Consider the following 24,475-nt stretch of genomic DNA (forward strand, 5'->3'; position numbering starts at 1 on the left):
ACCAGATTAAATCTCAAGGGAACTCGGATAATCCACGGATGGATATAACGTTTTCTGCGTAAAGGTCCGTTCATATTTCTTTCTCTTTCCAACGAGTAGAACGTTTGTGATTTTTGCAAATGAGTACTTGCTAGAACTACCATCGTATCGAGAGCTTCTTTTAGAAGGGAAGATTGCGATATGGGTCGCGAGTACATCGCTTTGAAGCGCGTATGATTGCACGACGGTATTTCGAGGAACGTGTAATGGTGATAGTAACGCCGGTCTACGGAAGAGAAAGCTCGATCGATTCTCGTACGACGACGGTAGCAGCCGGTAATACCGCGCTTTCGAACTGTTTTCTGACGGTAGTAAAACCCAATCTCTCTTTTCGCTCTTATCCTAGCACGTTTGGGTCAAGTGTCGACTTGCCTTTCTCTCCGAAGGAGAGAACCCGTATGTTCGTTCGTCGTACACGAATCGAACGAGTCGTGTATCGTAGGGGATGATAACGAACGTCGAGATAGTTCATTGAGGTCGTCTGAAGTCGATGAAGCTGTGGAGGAAGAGAAAAGGGTGCTGAGTTTCAATTCGAAGGAGAAAGAAAAAGAAGGAAGACGAGAGGGAGGGAGAGAGAGAGAGAGAGAGAGAGAGAGATAGATAGATAGAGGACTGCCGCTCCCTTCCTCGTTCTCCAGGATATTAAATATTAATCCCGCGAAATTACTTGCGCGTTGGCAATCTTTCCTTCTTGTGATTCCTCCGCCTCCTCTTTGTTACCATTTCTAAGTCTACGTACATACTGCGTCTACGTATATACGTATGTACGAACGGTACATACATAGATATCCGTGCAAATACAATGCTTCTTCTTCCCTACAAATACGCCGTTTACAGATACAGATATTTTCTAGATAAAGTTGTATATAAATGTATAGTCGGAAACATTCATAGAAATTCTTCGTTTGTTGGCTTACATGTGTGTGCATCCGGACGTATTAAGCAATGAGAAGTAATCTACGCGGTGGATTAACTCGAGGCTCAAGATATCAGTCCGGGATTTATCGCGTCTCGCTTCGTTGTTACGACTCGCAGAAGGTTCCGCTTTGACCGCCCACGTATTCGTTCTCCTCCTCCTCCTCCTCTCTCTTTCTCTCTCTCTCTCTCTCTCTCTCTCCTTCATTGTAGTTTTCCTCTCGGTTCTGTATCAGCAGCTCGAGTTCTCTTACCGACTCACGGATGTTAGCTTGGTCCATGGATACAAGATAGGAAAGGTAATAGAGACGAGAAAAAAAAAAGTAAAAGGAAGAGTGTGTGTGTGTGTGTGTGTGCGCGCGCGCGCGCGCGTATGTGTTTCTTTCAACGGACTCTCAAGTCCAACGCCCCGAGCAAAGCGGATCGGCGATGAAACGAGTTCGCTTGCTCACAAATCGAAAAGCTTATTATCGCGTTGGTCGTCTCCTTTTAATGACGTCAGAAGCTAGCGAAATCGGACCACCCGAGCACCAGATCCTATCAATAGGCAGACTTGAATAAAGAAAGAAAAGTATAAAGGAGGAAACGGAGATCGATTCTTCTTTCACAAAAATGCGATTCATTCTAGTTATTGAAATTTTAACTTACAATTAGTAAATAGATTATAAACCAGCGCATTTCTTTATATTTTCGGTAGTAATATAAGAAAAAAACGGGGTCTTATCGATTTTATATTTTCGTCACTATTTTTCGTCAATTCGTTGATATTTTCTTTGACTTCATTCAAAGACAAACGAAAATAAAGAGAAAAAAAGAAAAAAGAAGGGAGAAGATCGCAAATCCGTTGTTTTTAGTACGCTGCGAGCGTAGAGCGGCGGTGAAATTTTTTAAGCCCCGGACGAGTACTCGAAGGGTGAAAATCTCCGTGGAAACTCTCTACCATTCACGTTGTTTTCCCTTTTATCGGCTGAAACGATTACTCGCACCGACGTGCTTCATAATTAAACGTTCCGTTCTAACGACTGCGAAAACCCCGCGGAAACTATTCGAGCGTACGCTTCCTACGTACGAAATAACTAAGTGGAATCCGTAAGGTCGATAAACCTCGAGATTGTCGTTGCATCGTTTTAAGAAACGAATAATTAAAACGTAAATACAAATTTCAATGGATGGGCGTTGGATAACTCAAAATAATATACCAATCCGCAATACCGTATTCCTATTGATTTTACGACCATCCCTCTTCTGCCTTTGGTATGCACCCACTAAAGTTATGAGAACGTTCGATTCGAGATGGTTCCGTATCGAAGATCTCGTAGCTGTATTCATTAATCCGCCGGATAGATACGTTGGAATAATTCATTCAGCAGTCCAGTCAGATTTATGTAAAGATTATGTAAATAGTATCCGCGTTAACACAAATTCATCCGAGGGAACCGAATTGAACTATTATATACGTGTATATTTATAGATATACACGTGTATATCACAGTCGTCGTTTCTTCGAAGACAAATGATCGTTATGGCTAGGAGCCAGTGAGGAAATTATATTTCCAATAAAGAATCTCGCCATTCTTAACGGATTTAATTCGTTGGTTTTTCTCATAACGAACGTGAAATCTCGAAAATCGCAAATAATCCATCCGGGCCATGATATTAAAGTTACTTTGGGCGGAATTTTTCTTTCATAATCAAAAAAAAAAAAAAAAAAAAAAAATAAAAAGAAAAAAAAAATCCATTAATGATGTTCGTGGATGGGAAGGAGTGAACGAGGAAAGGCGAGCGTCTTCTATCGCGATAGTTACGTTTTCAAACCGCAACGGACCGAATAGGATTTACGTAACAATGCGCACGGTAGTCTGATTGCCCGGCGTCTGCTTCTCTAATTGGTTCGTCAGAAGTTCGCGTACCGCGCCAACGTCGAAAAGCGATTGCCAACTCTCAAGTTTATTATCCTTTACCACCACCGGTCCGGATGTTATTGCTACGAAAGAGGAAAGAGAGAGAGACAGAAAGCGAAGATGAGAGGAGAACGGAACGATGGCCCTCGAAGCTCTCTGGACCACGGATCCTGGGATAATCGAGGTGACGCCACTCTCTTCATCTCTATCTCATTCTCTCTCTCTCTCTCTCTGCCTCTTTGCCATTTTCGCGTGCATCTGTCGTGTTCTCTAGGTACGTGCGTACACGCGTTCGGTCACGTGCGCGAATCATTCGTGTGACGCACACGAACGATTTTCTATCTCCCGTTGTTGTCTGTTGCTTCGATAGCTTCGAGATTCCTATTGTCAATTCTCACAATACAGCGAGTACCAATAGAACTATTCTTTAAATTCATTGATTGGATTTGATTGTGTAAAGAGAAAAGCGGATAGAGATCTTTGCTTAATGAAGATTAAAGAAAAAAGAAAATAAATAAATAAAAACAAAATTAAAGAAAGATAATACAACGTGAAGGATGCATCTCTGTTTTGAGATATCTTCCGAATCGACGTATCTTCTTTAATTTCATGAAAAAGACAAATCCCGAGTTCATTGCCCTCGCGATTCTTTACAAAGTTTATGCACTTCGTCAACAATATTCTTCTATCCTATGAAATTATTCAGACGTTTATTTATATAGATTGACGCAACGATATGAATATCTTCATGAAAGAGTAACCTGATGCATAATGCGATATGTTAATAGGATACGTAGTATTATGATCTTAGGCGACATTTTGTAATAGAAAATCAAAATGAACGTGCGAGAAAGGGGGAACTTATAAAGAAAGAAAGAAAGAAGAAAAAAAAATATCGTTAATAAACGTCGCATAAACTGGGAATTTTTGGGCGTAAAGGTAGAAATAAAGCTTGTGTGCTTGCGTGCGTACGCGTTATGCAGTAAATCTTATTAGGAGTGACCACGAGAGCGTAGGACGGAGGAGGCAATTCTGAAAACGTTGTGTGGCCATGCCGGTGGTACTAGGTTCGCTCTCTCGCACGTACACGTACCTTGTTTTTGCCTTTGCGTGCTCATGTGTGCGCTCATGCAGTCACGTGCGTAAACAGAAAATGAAAGAAAAGAAGCGTTAGCTATGCACATACGTGCATCCGGATAGATACTTGTAATGTGCAACTGCTCTCGTGCATTCATCTTCAGTGGCGTAGGATCTCTCTTCTTCGTTTTTTTTTTTTTTTTTTTTTTTTTTTTTACAATTCATCCTTCAAACAATTCGATTTCTTATTCAAGTGATTTTTTAAAGATCTATAGTTTGTTAAAAAATAAGTAATCCTATGCTCTTTCATTACAAGTTTGTGATACCTTTATACGCTTAAGAGTTTATAAATTATTCGTCGCATCTTATTAAATTTCTACACTTATGCTTTTACTTCTTCTTCGTTCAGTTCGAAATCGGATGGCGTCAAAAACACACACACACGTTTATTTGTCGCACATGTAAATTCATCCTATGGGCGTTCGTAAACGTGCACGAATGTGATTTCGCCCCTTCGACGTGCGAAGTATACTAGAGGCAAACACGAGGGGTTGCTTTGCCGATGGGACGAGAGTTTGTCAACGTTCTGTCTGTCTGTCTCTCTCTCTCTCTCTCTCTCTCTCTCTCTCTCTCTCTCTCTCTCTCTTTATCTCTCTCTCTTTTCTCGCTTCCTTCTCTCTCCCCCGAGATAGAGCGTCGACGATTTTTCTATTCTTGAATGTTCCATTCGTCATATAGTCGATATAAACTCAGGGGATTCTGTCTTTTAAATTCCAAACAAAACGGAGATACGCATCTTGCGAGAAGAATCCAATGGTTTTAGCCGATAGGAAAGGAGCAAAAATTTTCCTACAGAATGTTTTAGAACGGCGCACGATCGATAAAGATGAATTCATCAAATAAATGATATAAATTATGGCGTTCGAGTGTCTTCTGAACGAAGGGAATGGAGTATTGTAAATCACAGAAAGTCGATTATCATTATACGAAAAAAGATACTTTAACGAGGAAAAAATTGTACTCAGGGCTATCATTGATCTTTTAAAAATGTCTGATAAAAACGTTGCGGATGTCGAACGTGTTGCTTCAAAATCGAAACCATTTTAAACGGAAGTTCTTTAAATGGAAGTTGAGTAAATAAATAACAAAAGAGGAGAAACAGTTTGACAAAACTCGATAACTCGTTATCGGTTTACGGTGAGCAGGGATAGTTGAAGAATATTCATGTTTTTCTAAAGAAAGAAGAAAAAAAAGAAGGAAGGGCCGTAACTTTTAGAAGGAACGTCAAACCTTTAATAAACTCTCGTACAATAGATTTTAAAACTTTACAGAATAAATGAACTGTCTATCGGCGAAGTTAGAAACCTTTACCATCGACATTCCCATAGAAATCGCATAGCTTTTTTCCTACGTTCTAACGTATTCACGATGAGTGATTCCTCCGGAACGATTTCGGATTCGATCGTTCGACACGTATATGTATCGATTTAGTCCTTGTAATTATATCGCGTCTACATCATCGATTTCGTTGGGATTTCATTAATGTATAACCGTGTCGTATGGAGGTGGATACTTCGATAAAGTTGCGGCTGATTTCTTCTTACAGAAGTTCGTAAAAATGGCGATGCTCACAGCGATGATAAAAAAGACGAAAGTACCGATTATGATACCGGTTAGAATTGTTGACTGTATAAGCGACGTATTTACGTATATGCCGGTAGACACCTCTTGGATGCTCTCCCCGGTGAGACCGGCGACGCAGGTCCAACGGCCCACGTCCTCTGCTTGAAATTTCTTTCCTGAAAGGAATATCGAAGTGCGTGAAAAAGAAACTTTTCGATTTTACGAAAGCTGAGATCTCTCGGTTCAGTAACGAGGTGAAAGGGATGGTGGAGAGGATTCGACGATATCATCCTCCACGACGCGAATGGAAATTTTCATTCGAACTAAACTTTTTCTCAGAGGTAGCCGATCTCATAGTTTCGCGGCTCGCTTCTCGGTAAGCCCTGAATCGATTTTTATTCGTGAAAGCGCGTCACTATTTCCCGTAGTTGGTATTCTTCGGGCGGAAACGCTGGCTTCTTTGAAAGTAAAAGCATGCGCGCGACTGACTACGATCAGGTTTTTTTTTTTGAAAAGCAAAGTAGATTGAATGCGTAACCGATCTCACCAACATCCTATTTTTACCTTCATAATATCGCGATATTTATATTTTGAATTGTTTTGAATCGTTATTTTGTTTGGCTTGAAAAATAATTATAAACTAGAACGCGTAGCGAGAGAACGTTTGTTTCGTATAATTTGGTACTTTATGACAATAATTTGAAATTTAATTAATAATAAACCAACATTATGCTTATTTTCGATGGTATGCGTTTATTATGCTTTGTAAGGAAAAAAGAAAAAAAAAAAGAGAAAAAAGAGAAAAAAAATAAAATAAAAGAAAAGTATGAAAAAACAAGTGAAGAATTTTAGCGGGCGACTTTATTAAAAACGACGAAAATTCATGAATATTTGTGCTGTATTTGTGCTGTTCACAAATGGAAAAGTATGTATGCACGCTGGAAAAATTTATTGGATTAGATTTTTAACGCGGCATACCACGTTAAAACTCTAATCCTTATCGATCAAGATAGAATATCGTCGCTAGTCATACTTACCGAGAATAATTAGTTGGCAACGTCTCTCGTACATCTCGGGCGTGTATCGATGATTCACCGTGTCATCGTGAATGCCACGTCCGTCCGGTCGTATCCATCGACAATAATCGATACTATTACTTAAATTGGTAAGAAGATGACAAGACAAATTCAAGTTGTTACGTCCATTAAACGTCACTTCCTTTTTTTCCGCAAACACGTAACTATCTGTAAAATAATTTTCATTGCATATGCAAATAAACGACATTACATATGAGGACGCCTTATTGGCACGAAACATTTTTTCCTGTAATTATTATTCATGTAATTTTAAATAATTGTATTGGAGCTTTCGTAACGTTTATTGCATCATTTGAAATATATTGTTCTTATTATTATCAGTAAATGAGCCGTGCCAGTGAGATTTAAATAATTCTCAATTAAAATTTATCGACCTGTAACGGTGACCCATACGGCGGCTTCTACCTCGCTATGATTTTTAATACCCATGTAACAACTCCATTTACCCTGATGCTCGTTCACGGCATTGTTTATAAATGCACCGCATTCACCTTGCGAGAAACCAAGGCCCTCGTAAAAAAGCGTTTTAGGCGGTAAAGCATTTTTCTTTTCTTTGTCCATGATGATAGAATATGTTGTTCCAATTGGACTTCGGAGCCAACAATAATTCAAGACCATATTGGTACTACACTTGATCTAGAAATCGATGTTGCTCGTTATATATATCGTAGTAATTCGGTATATGATGATTGGTAATTACCGTAAAACTGTCGTTTCGTTTAACCATCACATTTTCGGCAAAAGTATTAATGTTCCTTGGCAATAAAAATTTGTGATTCGTTGGTTCTTGTGATTGATGATTATAGTCAAGATACAAGATAGAACCATATCGTGCATCTAATCCTGATAGATATTTCATTGCCATCTCGCATCTCCATACACCATAATCATATTCTTCTGGCTGATGAATCGTCATACCGCAAGTTATTTCCTCATTTGTTCCTTGATAAAACTGGTATCTGTGGGTTTAAAAGCGTTAAAAGTCAATAAATAATTTTGATTCGACTTGGAAACGAATACATCGGATAGGTGCGAATAATCTTTCTTTTTTCTTTAATTTTTAGACATTTCCCTATTCGAATTGCATTTTACTCATGAAATGTACTCGTTTTTCGTGCATATTTCATGTTACGGATTACTTAACTTTACGGGTACGCTCATATACGCGTGGGACTGCGACGTAAAACTCGTAAAAATTTTTTAAAGCCTACAGATACGCGTACGTTCGTTTGTTCCACTTTATTAGTCTATGCGTGGCAATAAATAATCGCGGTGCTGTTGACCATATCGCGTAATACAATGCCGCACTATTTTACGAGTCGACGTGTTACACCCATAGCTGAGAAGACAAAGGTGTGTGTCAATAAAAAAGTAAAAAGGATAAAAAGGGGAAACGTATAAATGAACCATAGATATATTGTACAATGGTAGCATTAACCCATAGTGCGCCACTGTATTCGATACTCATCGTCCTTTTGCATATTTCACGAACGTTTATCAAAGATATTCAATTCATTTTTTTTTGTCCAAAATCTTTAATTCGTTCATTTTCTTTTCTGCGTTTAAAAATCGCATAAATCAAAGACTAAACTTTAGTTAAAGCGACTTTCAGCTAATTTCTTTTAATGCTATTTTTTTTTATCTTGTATATTCGCTTGGTCGTAAAGCGCGATAACAACGTACGATGCGCGTTACACACCCCATCAACTTTAATATTATTTCGTGTAATCTTCTTTATAGATAATCCCATTGAAAAATTACAGGTTGAAATGTGTTTGCTCACGTACTTGCCACTTCCGACACCTGGACTAATTTGCAACATTGTACCATTTGGGCTGATAAAGAGACAATATTGAAGACCATCCTGTAGAGTACGTTTGCGTACACGACAGAGTATATTAACTTCGTCTTTAGTGACGTTGACGTTAGTAATAACAGCGTCTGGATCTATAATAATCACATTTTCATTTCATTAATTAATTAATGCATGCATTTAGAATACGAGATTGTTTCGACGAAGACGATCAATCGTTTTCCGAGATAGATTTATAACGTTTTGCGGCAAGTTAAATATTGTAGAGGACGGAAGAAAATATACGTATACGTAGAGAGAGAGAGAGAGAGAGAGAGAGAGAGAGAGAGAGAGAGAGAGAGAGAGAGAGAGAGAGAGAGAGAAAAATTGTCGAGGTACCGCAGAAACATGCCTATTTTTCGTTGCCAACGCGACGATTAATATTCCGTCTGGAATTTCGTGAAATCACCGAGAGTACGCCAGGGTTTCTCCATTTTCGCGAATATAAGACGCCATCGTTGAAATGTCGTGCGTCTGAAAGGACAATCGGGACCTTTATGGATGGACAACAATAGATTTCCCCTCGAAGGAAACATTCTTTCCGCGTCCGTTTCGAAGACTTTCCGTTCAAAGGCTCGAAAGTCTCCTCTCACCGTAAGTTGTAATCATGATGTCGACTTCGACCGGAATGAGTCTTCCCTTTAATCCATAACGAGCTTTCCAAAGTCCGTCGTAGTACGGAGTGACGATTGCAATGTCATATTCACATTTTCCGATCGTCAAGGGCAATTTCACGCCATGAGAATCTGTCAGCTGACAATACGTCGATTTAATGCTGTCGAGAGTTATCTTGGCTGGTGACCGCAATTCCAATGTTATATTTTGCTGCATCAACAAGATATTATAAATAAGTGACATATTCGAATGAATCAATGAGAATGACAATCGGATAACAACGACGAAATAGAATTATGGAAAAAAAAAGGGAAAAATATTTCATTCGAGTATAAATGGTAATTAAATCGGTTCCATTTATTTTATTATTAGAATTATTATATGTGGACGTTGTGAATTCGATAAGGATTATCGCTTGAAAAAAAGAAAAAGAAAATATAGCAAAAGATAATGTTAATAAAATTCATGTAAACGTGCTTGTATTTTATAAAAAGGAAAATTAATGTGTCTTTGTAGGGAAGAGTTACGTATTTTCGATCACGGGTAGAATTTATCGATCCTTAAAAATTGTTCCTATATAAAGGATAAGATGTCGAAAGGATTTCTTAACGTTGAAGGAATCTCGTTGAGAAATATTTACGCGTCACGACGGCTCGTATTTTCTGGAGTGACGTGATACCTCTCCTTGCTTCCTTTAGCACCATTAATCCAAACCCGACTACGTCGCCAAACCTCCATTATACTAACCGACTGTGAGTTGATGTAACTTCATGCTCTAAACTAAGTGAAACTCTCTTTGTCTCTCTCTCTCTCTCTCTCTCTCTCTTGTCACACTGATATCGTTACCGGTGTGTTTCCGTTAGCGATATCGATGATCCAACGTGTTTCTGGAGAACATCGAAATGTTTCCTGAAAGTGTCGTACCATCTTCTCGTACTATCAATTGTATCTCTCTATTTATCCGATTCCTGAGAATTTAATCGAACACTTTGGAGGATTTCGTTTAGAGAGGACTGAGTATGAAAAGTTTGTTAAAAATAAATCAAATAAAATCGTTCATAAGTAGTAAAAGTAAAACGGCTCGCTTAAAGGAGACACGTGGCGTTTAAATCGTTTTTCACTTAAGAGAAAATCACTGTCAAATTCTAAACAGAAATTTAAGAGAGATCGTGTATAGACTAAGAGCTTTTCATTCTATTCTTCGGACCCTCTTTTCGGTGACAAGCTTTACCATCAGACTACCCTCTTCTTCCCTCCTACCATTGCTACATCGTAGAAAACGTTCGAGTGCGAGTCGAACGGGCAAGTTTAGTCGTTCTATCGCATCGATTGTACCGAGGCGAGAGAAAGAATTTCGAGAATGGACCCTTCCAACATCGGCCAAAGGGAGGGTCACCGAAACACCAGTTGGAACTTCATGAGACGATAGTTCCTTCAACCTGTCGCTTTTTAATTTTTAATTATACTTGCTTCGTTCCCTTTCGTTTTAACTAGTTTCGCTGAAAGCCGAAGACGACCAATGTGCATTATTTAGAGAGACCTGATTTTTTAATACCGACCAATATTTTTTTGTCCAGATTCGATCAATAGAATTCTTCAATTTTACAAAACTACCTGTTCTTTTATGACTTTATCCTCATTTTGTACATCAAGATTGAATTTAGCAGATACGAGCTCGTTAGTTTTGTAAATCGCATAGAGATGCCATTTACCCTGGTGTTCCGAATTTACCAAAATTCGAACACCACAATGACCGTACTTTTCAACATTTCTTTTGCTCTCGGATAAAATATCGAATGTCTCTTTCTAAAATAATAAATGAAAATGAATAAGTTATAAATATTTGCCCTTGTGTTATAACACCTGGATATCGATAAGAATAACGCATTGAAAAGTTTTACCTTTGAGTTTGTCACATTACAGGCGATTATATCTCCAAGCTGATTTGCAATCTTTACAGTCACGTAATGCCCTTCGTAAACAATTATAGTTTCACTAGGGCTGATTGTACCAACCTAAAATCAATACGTACGAGAAGTAAGAATAAATTTATCTTGTATTTAAAAGAACGATAGCGGAAAACGTTCGTTTTATAGAATTTATTTGTAATGTTTTAATATCCTTATAAGATTAACGATCTCTACCATTTCAGAATATATGTAATAGTCATAAATCTGAAATTCTTTATTTTCGTAATACTGCGTGATTTTCCAGTATCCAGTATCGTTCAAAAAAGGCTTGGCTATTGAAAGCGAACAGGTAGAAATGTCACTATGTAGCTTGTTATTTTCATCGATAAATTTATAATCAGGTTTGTAAGTATATCTTCGTCCTTTGTTCGTTTCTACGACACATTTGTTGACACCTCTTTCTGTGACTTTTAATGTCAGAGAGTTTCCGCTTATAAACATTACCGTTTTCACTGAAAGCACATGTCAGTTAACTCGCTATATATTTTATTTCTTTTTCTTTCGAATACTTTATGGAGAACGATTGGCGAGGAAGATGGACGGCAATAGAGTTTATCGTGAGATAAAGGAGAACTGAGGAACGATAATATCCCTCGTATTCCGTGAAAAAGTGATTCTTGATTTTTCCATTTTTCCACACATAGTTATGTATATATATATATATATATATATATATATATATATATATATATCCATATATATATATCCATATGTAGATATGTCGCGCCTTTTCTTCCCTTGTCTTTGCTGTCACGGGATGAAAAGAAGAATAATGTCTAATAAATTCCATGCAAGGTACGTTGAAAGTGAAAGAGAGGTATACTCGTGATTCGGACAGTCGAGAAAGGCCGCACGTTTTGAAATAGGAAAACGGAGGGTTCGCCACGTACGTACAGAGAAAGGGTGGGACCCGTTGGTGGAACAATAAATCTGAAGATTTACCCGAAAGACCATGGTTGAACTGTACCGCCAAAAGGCACATGAAAATAATGAATCGCGTCATGTTGCCTCTAAAACCGCAAGAACTTAGATCGTTTTCAAGATCGAATGACTTCTTTTATATCACGTCGTGGTAGTCGAACGATAGAGAAATTTCTTTTAAGGTTAACGATTATCGCAGACTTTTTTTTCTAAGCTTCTTTTATCGCATTACAAACGTTTCAAGAAACGCCATCAAAGATTTAACTCGTTTTATTATGTTACGTGCGAAAACGTTGATGTTTGTAGAGTCATTATAGTTTAGTTATGAAACTTATCACCGATTTTTATTATATACATACATACATATATAATATTATATAAAAGAAAATATCGTATCTGTTGTTGATATATAATTGGTTTACTTGTCGATACGATCTCTCAGCATTATCCACGTTTTCGTGTTATCATGAAATTGAGAACACGTCCACATCCCTATATGTTTGATCAACACTTATGCGCATTCATTTGTTCCTACGTAAATATATATATATATATATATATATATATATATATCATATATATATATATATCAACGAAGATAGCAAAGTTATTGATCGTATTGTAAAGCGTTCGCACCGTTCGAGATATGATATTGGTAATTATCGCTACGTCCTTAACTTTTAACCTCTTATCAAGTACGTGCCATCTGCCGAGTCTATTTGAAATAGTGATTCGTTCCAATTAAACGATCGCTAGCCTCTGGAGTCACTGGCATGGTTTAGAGTACTCTATTTACTTTGTTTTAGAATTTCGTATACATACGTACTTTCCGAATAAACATTCGTTTGCGAAAAGATGAAGAGATTAAACGTTTGCACGATACGCCACCGGCGGAATCAAGAGTCGCTTGGCAATCCTTAGATGAGAGTTTCTCCTGTATTATTAAAGCATGAAATCGTGGAACATTGTGCTCTCTCTTCCTCTATATATATATACACACACATATATATAAATATATATATCTGTTCGTGTGACGTCTACTAACGATGTTTTCGACATCTACCAACTTAAGTTCTAACTTGGATCTTCCTAGAGCGCATTAGACATCTCTCATTCTATATAATCGACTTTGTTTCGATACAAAGCTTTACATATATTATTAATTTCCGACGTAAGTAAATTCGACGAATACCTCTGTTTTCCGATGTTTCCGTAATGATATGAAATGAAATTATCCATTAATTCGTCGATTCAATGGAAACTTACGTGTGCAATGTATCTATAATTTATATATATATATATATATATGTATGTATGTATGGATGGATGTATGAATGGATCTGTATACACTGTACACACACAAACCTTAGATTTTTACATAAAAATTTAATCTTCGATCGGGCACTGAAGGGAGATTTTATCTTATCTTATAAAATACTCGATGAAATTATTTACAAACGTATCGACATGTCGATAACGAATAAATCAATTTCGATAAAACTTAATCGCATGTATACGGTACGGTAGATAATTCTCTGAGTAAAAACGGTCAGTGTGGAAAAAAATTCTCGAAATGATTTCCTTGATACGTAGCATGTACACATAAGTGCATATACGAGCACGGTGAGTGACCAAGAGAGAGAGAGAGAGAATGAGAGATGGAAGAAGTAACCAGATTATTGATACGCGCGGGGGGAAAAGCGGAGAAGAGGCCGGTCATTCGGTCGGTGCCTATCGAAACGACTCGTTCTTGTGAAGTCGGAAAAGCCCATTTCAATGTCCCTTGTGCCATCAGGCAATCCCATTTGAGATTAGACGCAGGCGTGAATTGTGTTACCTTGGAGTTTGAGCGGATCAAAGGCAAATTCCCGGTTGGGATGCATACGTACGTAATTGATATGCCTGATGGGGGTTTCCAAGTCGGATAGTCAATTACCATAATCTTGTTGCGGGGAGAGGGAAAGAGGAACGGAGGAAGAGAGATAAAGAGACAGCTCGTGGCGATTTCATACGGCGAAGCGGCCGTGTGTATACACACACCGCGGATATATCAATTCGATTTCGACGGAACGAAAGAAACGCGTATACCGGGGCTCACCGTGTTATTAGATTCTGACTCGAGTATTATATGCACCGTGCACGCGACCGATCCCTCGCTCTTTTCCCCTCTCCTCTTTTTACTCCTCCGCAATCTCCTCCCTCTCTTTCCACCCTTTCAATTAGTGAGCAGGATACCCGCGTTATTAATCTTCGCGAGCGTATGATGTGAATTCGTCGCGATGCGATTCGGATTTAACTTTCCGCCCTGTATTTCCCCTGCTTCGTCGTTAGCAGGTTGCGTGTTTGTGTACAAACACAAATTTTTCAACTTGCATCAATCAACGTTACTGCCCAATTTACACTATGCATGTAAGTGTATCGTAGGTGCAATATATAATGGTATAGAGTATCGGAGCTTTCGTTGTGTATAAAAGTAAACAATATTGTTGGGAAAATATAATTGTAAAATCACGGTGAGATGGGATTTCGACGAAATTATAATCGTATAAAAATGATCGTTTGCCCGAGTCGAAAAGATTTTATCAAATTTATTAACGAGCAGAAAATACAAATTATCGAGAATTATTATCTTTAATATAATTTTAATTTAATTTTGCCGTAATCGTAAGTGCGACGGACAAATAATCTCCTTTTCTTCTTTTCCTGTTATTTGATTAAAGTTTCATTCGTGAAAACTCAAAGTGAAAACGTGAAATACTTAATTTTTTCTTGGTTTTCGAAAAAGTTATTTTCTCGTCTTTTAATTTTTCAGAGAGCAAAAAAAAAAAAAAAAAAAGAAAAGAAAAGAAAAACAAGGGAAAAATGGTGTTACACCGAAACGGAAGTCCGAATCGCTTATTGTTTAATTCAGCATTCCACCTTTTGCCAGCCGCACGATTCATCCTTTATTCATACATCTATTCCTTTCCTGTCAGAGTTTGAGCGGACGAAACGTGCAATCCTATAGTGGTTGCTATCATTTCCTTCCTCTGTCCAAATATACCCGTAAACGATTATCTTTTTAATTATCTAGTTTCTGCGAGAACGCGAAAAGAAATTTATGAGCCGTCTGGTGGTTCTTCCAAATCAGAATGTTTATCTTCTATATACGCGCGCACGCACGCATCCGCACATACATAAATATGAGAAATACAATGAGTTTCTCTTTTCCAGAAAGAAGAGAAATAAAAGAACGATGAAAATAATGGCGCTTTTTCACTTTCAGCGCTCAGAAGTCGAGTAAACTGCGCATCCGGTTATGCGGACTGCGAATCTTGGACCGCTTTATTCCAAGCCGCAATCGCACTTGGCATACAAACAAGTGTTTCATATATGCATGTTTGCCGGAGGAATGATTAAGGAGTCCGTGTACCGTGGTGGCTTTTAAAAAACTGTCTAGTACCTATGAGCGCACGCGTAACGCACTTTAACATTCTCTCCGCGTAGCGGTTTTCGGTCGCGTGCGCTCTTTGCTTCTTCTTCTTCTTCTTCTTCTTCTTCTTCTACTCTTCCTTACGAGCGGTCGACTCGATTAGCCGCGTTAAATACGAGCATCCATTTATCAGAGGGTACACAATAGAGATGTTACTTTCGCGCCATATGTTGTGTTTCGTATACAATAAGCATACGCGCGGTTAAATGGCTACGAGCGGAGCGAAAACGTACAATATGTCGTGAAACGCGACAAATAGTCGGCTTGCGAGAAACGATTTGCGGAATATACAGTTTATATATACAATGGTACAATGCACTTTTGTTGGAAGCACGGGGTGTGATCTCGCCAGTTGTGGCCGTCAGCAAAAACGAGCACGTTTCAATGTCAATGATTCAACTATCCTCTCTATCTCTCTTTTTCTCTTTCCTGGGCCCTCCCCCCTCCTCCTCCTCCTGCTGCTGGTAGTGGCCTATGCTTCCTGCAATATTAACGACGCGTAAAAGCAATGCGGTGGATCACGTAAAGCTGTCGAGTATCGCTGTAGCCATATTCCGCGTTCTCCCCGACACACGGAATAGATATCGACGTGCGAGACATGACTTATGATTTTTCGATAAATTTACGATCGGAAACGACGATCAACGTTGCGGTATAACGTCTATGCGTATCGCTTTAAAGACGAAAGCTTTTCAACAATGTTATTCATTTTTTATTTAACGTTAAATAAGCTCATACATACGTTTAAAAAGAATGAAGTTATGTATATGCAAAGACGTAGAGAAGCGTCGCCAATTGACCGTATCTCGATATGACGAGGCGTTTGGTATGAAGCTGCACGAGTTCCGCGTTAATTCTAATCCCGCTCGACGTCCCCGGGCCATCATGCGCCGGTCTTCACTAATTTGCACAATAATGGTGTAATTCCAGCGTCAGGAAGATAGCGGTCCGCCATGTCGCTCCGCTGTGTTGTAGCCGATACAGAATCCTCTCGTAGTCCTGGTTCGATAAACACGCTTGTACGCGCGCGCACGCTCCTGCGATCTCGATGCGTTTACATGCTCTCACATTCTGTTACGTAGATATGGTCGCTTACAAAATCGCTGGCTGAACGTACACTTTCCACTAAGTAATGGCCCACTACTATTCGGAAATGGATCTGTATAGTGTTTATCCCTAACTCTACGAGAGTTTCCTACGGGGGTTCACCGTTTAAAGTTGTCTCTTCGTCAAACTGTACAGAGACGTCTAAACGAGATCGCTTGAATAATAGATTTTACGACGAAGAGAGAACACAATGTTTCATAGTACTTGTTAAATCGAAGAGTTTTGTCGACAAAATAGATTATGGCGTGAACGTTCTTTTAGCGTTACAACTTCATTTTATATAATACTAGATAAACATATAGAGCAAGCTCAAGCCTGAAATTTAATTATTTCGTTGTCGCAGTAATTTAAATATTCTATTTTATCTTTAAACGTACGGAGCGGTTATTTGGGTTGTGTAAACACCTCGCGCTCTCTACATACACATACATACGTACATACATAGATACATGCATACATTTATATATATATATATATATATATATATATATATATATATATATATATATATATAGATAGATAGATAGATAGATAGATAGATAGATAGATAGATACAGACAGACAGGCAGACAGACAGACAGACAGACAGACAGACAGATGTATATATATTCACACATGTTATCGACCGTATGTAATTCGCATGGAGAGCATTCGTCGTGGAGACAGCGCGAATACCAGTATTCCTCTGTGCGGCATTCCGCCGAATACCGGTACAGGAACATTCTGAACGGACAAGACTAGCGAGGCAGCTGCTAGATGTTCACAATTAACTTCCTTCGTTAGACCGGAAGAGCTCGTTTCTAGCCAACCGCTGACTATTCGATCAATGCGGTATGCCTCTGCATTTGTCTTTCTTGCTAAAGTCAATGCTTTCGCGCATACTTTGATCCCCACGTGGTTTTCGAAACGTATTAGAACATATTTTGACTCGAAACGCTTCATAAACCGCGTTTAAACAATTTCCAAACGTTTCAAATGTCTGGGCTGTTATTATTAATTAAACGTGTTATCAAATTAACGCGATGGTAATGAGCTCATGATGGTTTAATTAAATCGTTTATAACGAAACGTAGGAGACACATTAATGAAACAAATCATTGAGGTAAATCAATGCTACCTTTAATTAAATGACGCGTCGCGTCCACATTATGTGACATCGCCAAGTCATTTCACTATATTCAGTTATGGCGGCAGTACGATAAAAGTAATTATATATGATGCGAGTACACTGTACACGAACGATATAGGAGGTAAATACATATATAAAGTGTCGTTTGATATCGAAACTTCGTTATCGGATCCACACCTCGGTCCTTTTCTATCGCTATCGTATTACAAAACATAATCCGCGATTCGTGCTCGATCACGCGTAAATCCGTGCAAATTTGTTCGGGACGGATGAAATTGGCTAACACGACGCCAACGACGATCACCTTTAGCTGTTGGATTGTGGCTCGGCTTGTACGGACGATTGATCGTTCAAAGATATACACATATATGTACGACGTACGTATAAAAAGGAACAAAATAGAGAGAGAGAGAGAGAGAGAGAAAAAAAAGAAAAAAAAAAGAAGGGAAAATTGAAAAGACATAGAGAATATGAGGGATCCACGGGAGGTCAAAGAGACGACATCGAGAGACGACGGGATTATTCCTAGATTATCGTCGATCGCGCGGCACGCGGAACATCCAATGAAAGCTTAAGATAACGGTGAGAGAAGGGGAAAGAGGAGGACGTTGTCGTAAGTACATTAGATAGCCATATAAATTAATTGTATGGGCGTGGGGCGTGCGTTTCGATCTCAAGTGGGTTCGCGAGATTAGAGGGTTGGTTTTTGTTGGATTTGCACAACAATGGGTGGATCAGTGTGGCATGTGCGAACCTACCGCTTGGTGAACCGCCAGCGCTTTCGTTTTCGAGGGATCCTTAATCCCGATACTCTCCAATTTGATACAATTTCCTGTCCTCTTTTTGTCCTATCGACGGGGAATAGCAACGGGGTCGAGCGCGTGCTCAAAATAAATCGTCGCACTTTTAACGGTGCCACCAAAACGCGAGAATTATTTTTACACCGAACTTTTCCCTTTTTTTCTTTATTTCTTTTATTTTATTTCTTTTTTCTTTCTTTTTTTTAATTTTTCGTTTGTTTTTCGTTGCACTCGTTGATTACGCTATTCGATTTTGCCTTTAGGAGAAAGTAACGCTATTGTTTAATCGTAATTTAGTTGATAGGTAGGTACATTCGTATTCCATTTCGAATGACTCAAGGGAAAGAAGATGGACATTTTTCTTACGGCTCAAATATTTTCCAGTACGATAAGAACTTAGGTGGTCTCAACTTTTCTCGTATAAAAGGAAAACTGAGCATCCAATTTGGATGATGACAAAGAACTTTAGTGACTTTTCGTCGACCGTCTGTTCCGAATTACGGGCATTCGTCTTATTTTACCGGGCGAGTGTAAACCATTCACCAGAGACTACTTTAACATTCTTTCATATATTTTTTTCTTCTGTTCATTTACACACTTTTGCGTATATTCGCGAAGGAGAATCTTCATCTCGACTTTTGATTCAGCCGTTGACATCGTCGTCGTCGTCGTCGTCGTCGTCGACGTAAGAATGGGTAAAGTATTTGAAAGTATCTACATGACAAGTATGTCTATCCTGCAACAGAAATTCTACTACTTCAACTTATTGAAATAAGACGAAAGAATCTCGTGCTCCTCGGCGGCATCCTGAATGCGTGGCCCGTTGGAGAAAGTTTCCTGTGTGAATAAATTTTCTTTCCGGATCTCTTGTAAGACTTTATCGAACGATACGTTTTTATAAAATACTCGCTAAATATATCCTAGCGATCGTTGGACTTTTTTTTCTAAGTTCGAGTATTCATTCGGGTGCTTTGAAACGAACGATCGATAGATCGTAGATAGATATCTACGTGTATAGAATTTCTCGCAGATTTATAATACCGTCGTATCACGGGCGTTGCAATAATACATATAGATATCTCGATCGCGTATGACGAAATAAAGAGAAAATAGGAATACTAGAAAAATTGTAAAGGGTGTGTTTGTGCGTACGTGAAATAGCATCGGGAGGTATATGGAAGATTTATCTCTGTCGCGATTCGGACCTTGTATCTCTCTCTCTCTCTCTCTCTCTCTCTCTCTCTCTAGCGACGCCTTTTTAAGTACCTTTTCCACGGCGCGGATCAAATCAATGTGAAATAAAATAAAACCCGATAGAGACTACTTCTCGTGTTAGGATCATCCGAGTTAAAGCTTTGATTTATCGATGTGTGCTACGTGAAAATCCGGAAGCTTTTGTAAATCTCACAGGGATATATCTCGGCGATTTCCATTTTTATTGCCCCTGTATCAGGAGCCGAATCTACATCTTTAAAATCACGAGATCGTTCGCCGGTTAATTCGACCGAGAAGAAGACAATCGTGGGTTAGCGATCGCGAAACTTCCTCAGGCGGGAAAATCGAGATTCGATCGCGCGAATTGCGAGTAAAGCTGCACGAGGATTCCCCAAATAGTTTTAGCGATTTCCATTTTTATTGCGTCGTCGGCACAAGAGGACCACCGCTTTTCGTGTTCGGCTCGTTCGAAAGGCGTTAATTTTCGAGCCTCCGAGCGGAGTTATCGCGAATCACAAGGCACAGAAGGAGAAAATTTCAGCCTCCGAACGTACGATTTCGTTGGGCGTTTCTGGCGAAGGGTGGTTAGCCAGAAACGACTAAAAGAACGAAAGGCGTCTCTCTAGAGACCTTTTCTCTCTCACTTTCTGCTTCTTTTGCGTGTCGATGGCGAGGCGGCTACGCGGTGAAATCAAATTTAAAAGAATGACTCGTAGACTCGTTCCGACGCGAATGGAACAATGGTCTTTTGAACGCTCACGCCTGGAGGACCTTTGAAGGCGTTTGCTGACATTACGTTGTATCGTCGAGAGCACAATGGAGGATTGTGCTGCCACGAAGTAGCACGCTCTTCTGTCCGGAAGTATCGGGGAATTGGGGATAGGTAGAAGACAACTGTTGCTTGCCGCTTCTCCGAAAGCTAAACTAATTTAATGCGGCCTTGAAATTTGGCGGCACGTTTTCGGAACTTCGACTTTTCAAATTGTTCCTTTGCTCTTTTCACGAAATCTTTATGCGCATTTTTAGAATTCCTTTCCGACACTAATACGAACGATTTCGTTTAATAATTATTTTCCCTTTTTATTACGAATTATTCTCGAGCGTGATCTACAACTTTCTCGATTGACCCAATTTCAAATAAAAATGATACGAAATACGAACGTCATATGTGAATTTAACGACGTGAAACGTGTCGTATCGATATAGCCGAGTAACGATCGGCTTTACTACGGCAAGGAAGCATCATTATCGATAACTATCGTAGGGATGTAGTACCAACTTAAATCGTTGTTTTTTACTCTCAGAAACGATTATATACTCGAAAAACGACGAAACTCCGGTTGTTATTTTAATTGTTACGAAGCTCGCGTTCGTTCTAAACTCTTTAATTACAACGTTCGTTTAGAAAATTAAAAGGGTACTATACTTGCCTGCTGGCGCCAAGGTCTCGAAACGATCCTTCTCTCCTTATACTTTGTTCCGCGGTTTCTTTCCAATAGTCCAAGGTGAGAATCAATGGTTTCGTGTATCCACTGTGAGAGCGGTATAATTAAAATAGAATCTAAGTGACCGTTCGTGAAAGCGTTATACAGAGCAGAGAAGAAAGATTTGAAACGTTCATCGTTGCAATTTATGGCTCAATCGAGGCATATACATCGAATATGTGTCTATGATCGATCGTGAAAGAATCCTACGTCGAAGGCTCGAACGACCATCGGGGGATTATGTTCGTTAGAAATCCTTCCGGAGCAAAGGGCCGAACGTGGGAAAATGTAGGTCGATAATACGCATTCCGCGAAGGATGGGAGGCAAAGGGCGCCAGAGGCATGTCAGCCAGCCTAGTCAGCCGAGCCAGCGTCTAATTATTATCGGGAAGCGGTTCTGCTGAATGAAGGGAGGAGTGGAACGCTCTGCTACGATGTCGATCCTTCACGTGTGTCCTCTCGTGATTGCACGTCGCACTATTGCCTTGTAATCTCACCTCTCCACTCTCGAATCTATCCAACCACTACCACCCCTCCCCTTCTCGCCCCCTTTCTTCAAACCCTCGACACTCTCTGACCCCATCAGAGAGTGCCGTCTCGTCCGTCCACAGTCACTCTCTCGCTTCTGTCATCGATTGTCGATTATCCGGGACAACCGGTGTATCGCCGTTCCTGAATCTCTCGACGTTTCTATCTCTCCTTCCTTCCTCTCTCTCTCTCTCCTTCGTAATCATATCTTCGTCCTTGTTCATCTTCGATCGATCCGAGCCGAGTCAGGGACGGGGCATAACATCGCGATAAATTCCTCATTGCCACCGTCGACACCATAAACTTTCCTTCTCATAAGGGATGCCAGGAGAGAGCAATTTATATTCACGTCGACGACGACGACGACGACGACGACGACGACGACGACTCTGATATTTTTACGATTCCTACGTTACGTCCACTGCGAGATATCCTTGAAAATTTACTCGGCTTCTTTAGGTTCTAACGGATAGAAATTATCTCCTTTAATCTCGCTGGCTTATGGACGTCGCGTTTCTGAATTACGAAGATGTGAATTTTCAACGTAATCGCCCAATGAACTTTGTTCTAATTCCGGGATCTCTCCTCGTACGATCAAGATGCCCTAGAATAGAGGACTGTCAGTGACAAACTTTGAGTTTTATTCGCTTAATTACATTAATTCGTCTTACCTTAGCATTGCCAGACCGGGATATTTGTTATACGAAGATGTACCTTTGTTCGAGCATATAATAGTATTTCATTGTGGTCTCGTTCTCGTTTCACGCTGATTAATCTACTTCCGTAAATGTTTTTCAAATTGAAAACTACTATGAAAAGTACAATTTGTTATCCCCTTTTGGAATAGATTTCGAATAAACTTCTGTTACGTTTAAAGGATTTCTTTCGATATTTGTTCGTTTCAAAAATCGATGTTTTGTGTAAAGAGCGTGTAACGTCGGCAATCAGCAAAATGCCGTGCATTAGTACGAAAGAGTAAAGAAACAAACGTTTTCGATCGAGAAGCGCCAACAGCCGTAGAATCCGAGAACACGCGAACTCATTTTGTGTACTCACAAATTGTTTAGTCCGACCTCTTCCTTCGCTTTCTCCGTTTCCTCTTTGCTCTTTCGTTTCTATGCGACATTCCTCTTTGCTCTCGTTTCTCTCGCTTCTCCTATCGATTATCGATTAAACGGAAATGTGAAAGGCTTCGCCTCGTTCGTTCAAGTACGATTTCGATTCCTTTGCGATTACTACGACATCCTTTTCCTCCATTCGTTTTTCACTTGGAAATTCTTCGCTACGGGTACAATTAATTGTTGTCTTTAATCTCGAAATTCCTCGATAATTCACTATCTCGTTTACTTTATCGTTAATTCACCGTAATTAATTCAAAGACATAAGCATAATTAATCGGGAATTATCGATAATTCTTCCTTCCTCTTTCTCTTGCCGCAGCTGGAACTTTTTTAATTATTTTGGGAACAAAGAGAATACGCTTTAATAATAATTATTTCGAATTTCACCGAATATATGTACAGACACATACACGCACGCGCGCACACACACACACACACACATATATATATATATATCGTGGTAGGGGAAACGGAAATGGATGTCCCGCACTGTTCCCGATATCGACTTGACCGATTTATTTTTTTAATCCTCATAAATGATTAAAAGGAAGAAAAATAATTAAAATGGTGAGTTTTATTGGTATTGCAATGTAAATATTGTCCAATTTCTTTTTTTTTTCTTCGTGATTTGCTTGTACTTGCATCTGTATTTAACGAGACCCAAACGAGGTAACATTTATAAACGAATAAATTGTATGTAAATATTTTCTTCATGGAAAGATGCAATGTGCACGTATATCTATAATGAATTAATCCCTTATTAACATTTTACTCTTATTCACATTGCCGACATGTAACGTAAAAATAAAGTTTGTGCATTTGGTTTAATTCTCGAACGTGTTGGTGACGAAATACAGTGGACATTATTTTACCGATGGAAGAGTTTATAACTATTTTTTTCTCGTTTATTTAAACCCCTCCGTTGGACAAGATCATTCGTTTCTGCCGATCGTGAAATATATACTTAAGTGTTTAGGCAACCAAGTTGTTACCACGAATGTAGATACGCGGTATACGTCCAGTTGTTACATTCTATTTCCGATATTGTTGCGTACCTCGCTGAATTGATCATATTTTTGACCGAATTATTTATACGTACGAGAAAAGTAAAGAAATGACTCGGACGGACCTTTCTCTATCAAAAACAAGGAAGTTGTAAAGTATCCTTATCGCAATTTTCGAGAAAATTTAAGAACATCATAATTTAGTCGTTCTTACGAGTAAAGTGATTTAGAAACGGCGTATATGTCGAGTGTAACATTTGAAATATAGGTGATTCGCGGGCGGTGATTTTCCATGACAAATGCGTCGAGATTACATATCAATGTGCATTGCCACTTACGGTCCCCGAGGAGAATTTATACGACATGTAGACAATCACGATAGCTACCGCCGTGTTTTGCTCGCCTCGTGTTTTGCATACGGATCGTTTCTTTCATTGTTTTCACATTGGGAGGTGAGAAACGTTTGTTTATAATTTCATACACGCGACTCGGTTCCTTTCGACGATAACATTTTTTTGTCCTTCTTGTCTTCTTCGTGAAAATATCATTATCGTCGTTCCATCGGCATAGGTATCGCTACGATGGACCGATGAAAGGGATATCCC

At 39.2% G+C, this 24,475-nt stretch overlaps 1 protein-coding gene across 2 annotated transcripts; it reads right to left on the minus strand.

The window, feature by feature from the left end:
* Positions 1–5,202: 5,202 nt before the first annotated feature.
* LOC124424298 lies at positions 5,203–12,176 on the minus strand. Of its 2 annotated transcripts, XM_046963137.1 has the most exons (10): positions 12,032–12,176; positions 11,264–11,541; positions 11,021–11,134; positions 10,734–10,925; positions 9,098–9,329; positions 8,440–8,599; positions 7,353–7,611; positions 7,027–7,288; positions 6,593–6,799; positions 5,203–5,731 (listed from the first exon to the last, which is right to left on the minus strand). In XM_046963137.1, exons 1-10 carry the CDS (start codon positions 12,090–12,092, stop codon positions 5,472–5,474), a joined length of 2,025 nt encoding a protein of 674 aa, XP_046819093.1. In that variant the 5' UTR covers positions 12,093–12,176; the 3' UTR covers positions 5,203–5,471. The 2 variants fall into 2 exon arrangements, with proteins under 2 accessions (XP_046819093.1, XP_046819094.1); XM_046963138.1 differs by lacking the exon at positions 11,264–11,541 and having other exon boundaries at positions 12,032–12,163.
* Positions 12,177–24,475: the final 12,299 nt, after the last annotated feature.

Source organism: Vespa crabro, chromosome 5 (assembly GCF_910589235.1).
Source record: "Vespa crabro chromosome 5, iyVesCrab1.2, whole genome shotgun sequence".
Classification (NCBI taxonomy): Eukaryota; Metazoa; Arthropoda; class Insecta; order Hymenoptera; family Vespidae; genus Vespa; species Vespa crabro.

Coding starts and splice junctions, on each gene's coding strand:
- LOC124424298 (XM_046963137.1), bottom strand. CDS start 12,092: ATGACGCGATTCATTATTTTCATGTGCCTTTTGGCGGTACAGTTCAAC. Junction 8,600..9,097: donor CATCATGATTACAACTTACG/GTGAGAGGAGAC, acceptor TGATTATTATAG/ATCCAGACGCTGTTATTACT. Junction 5,732..6,592: donor TTGCCAACTAATTATTCTCG/GTAAGTATGACT, acceptor TATTCCTTTCAG/GAAAGAAATTTCAAGCAGAG.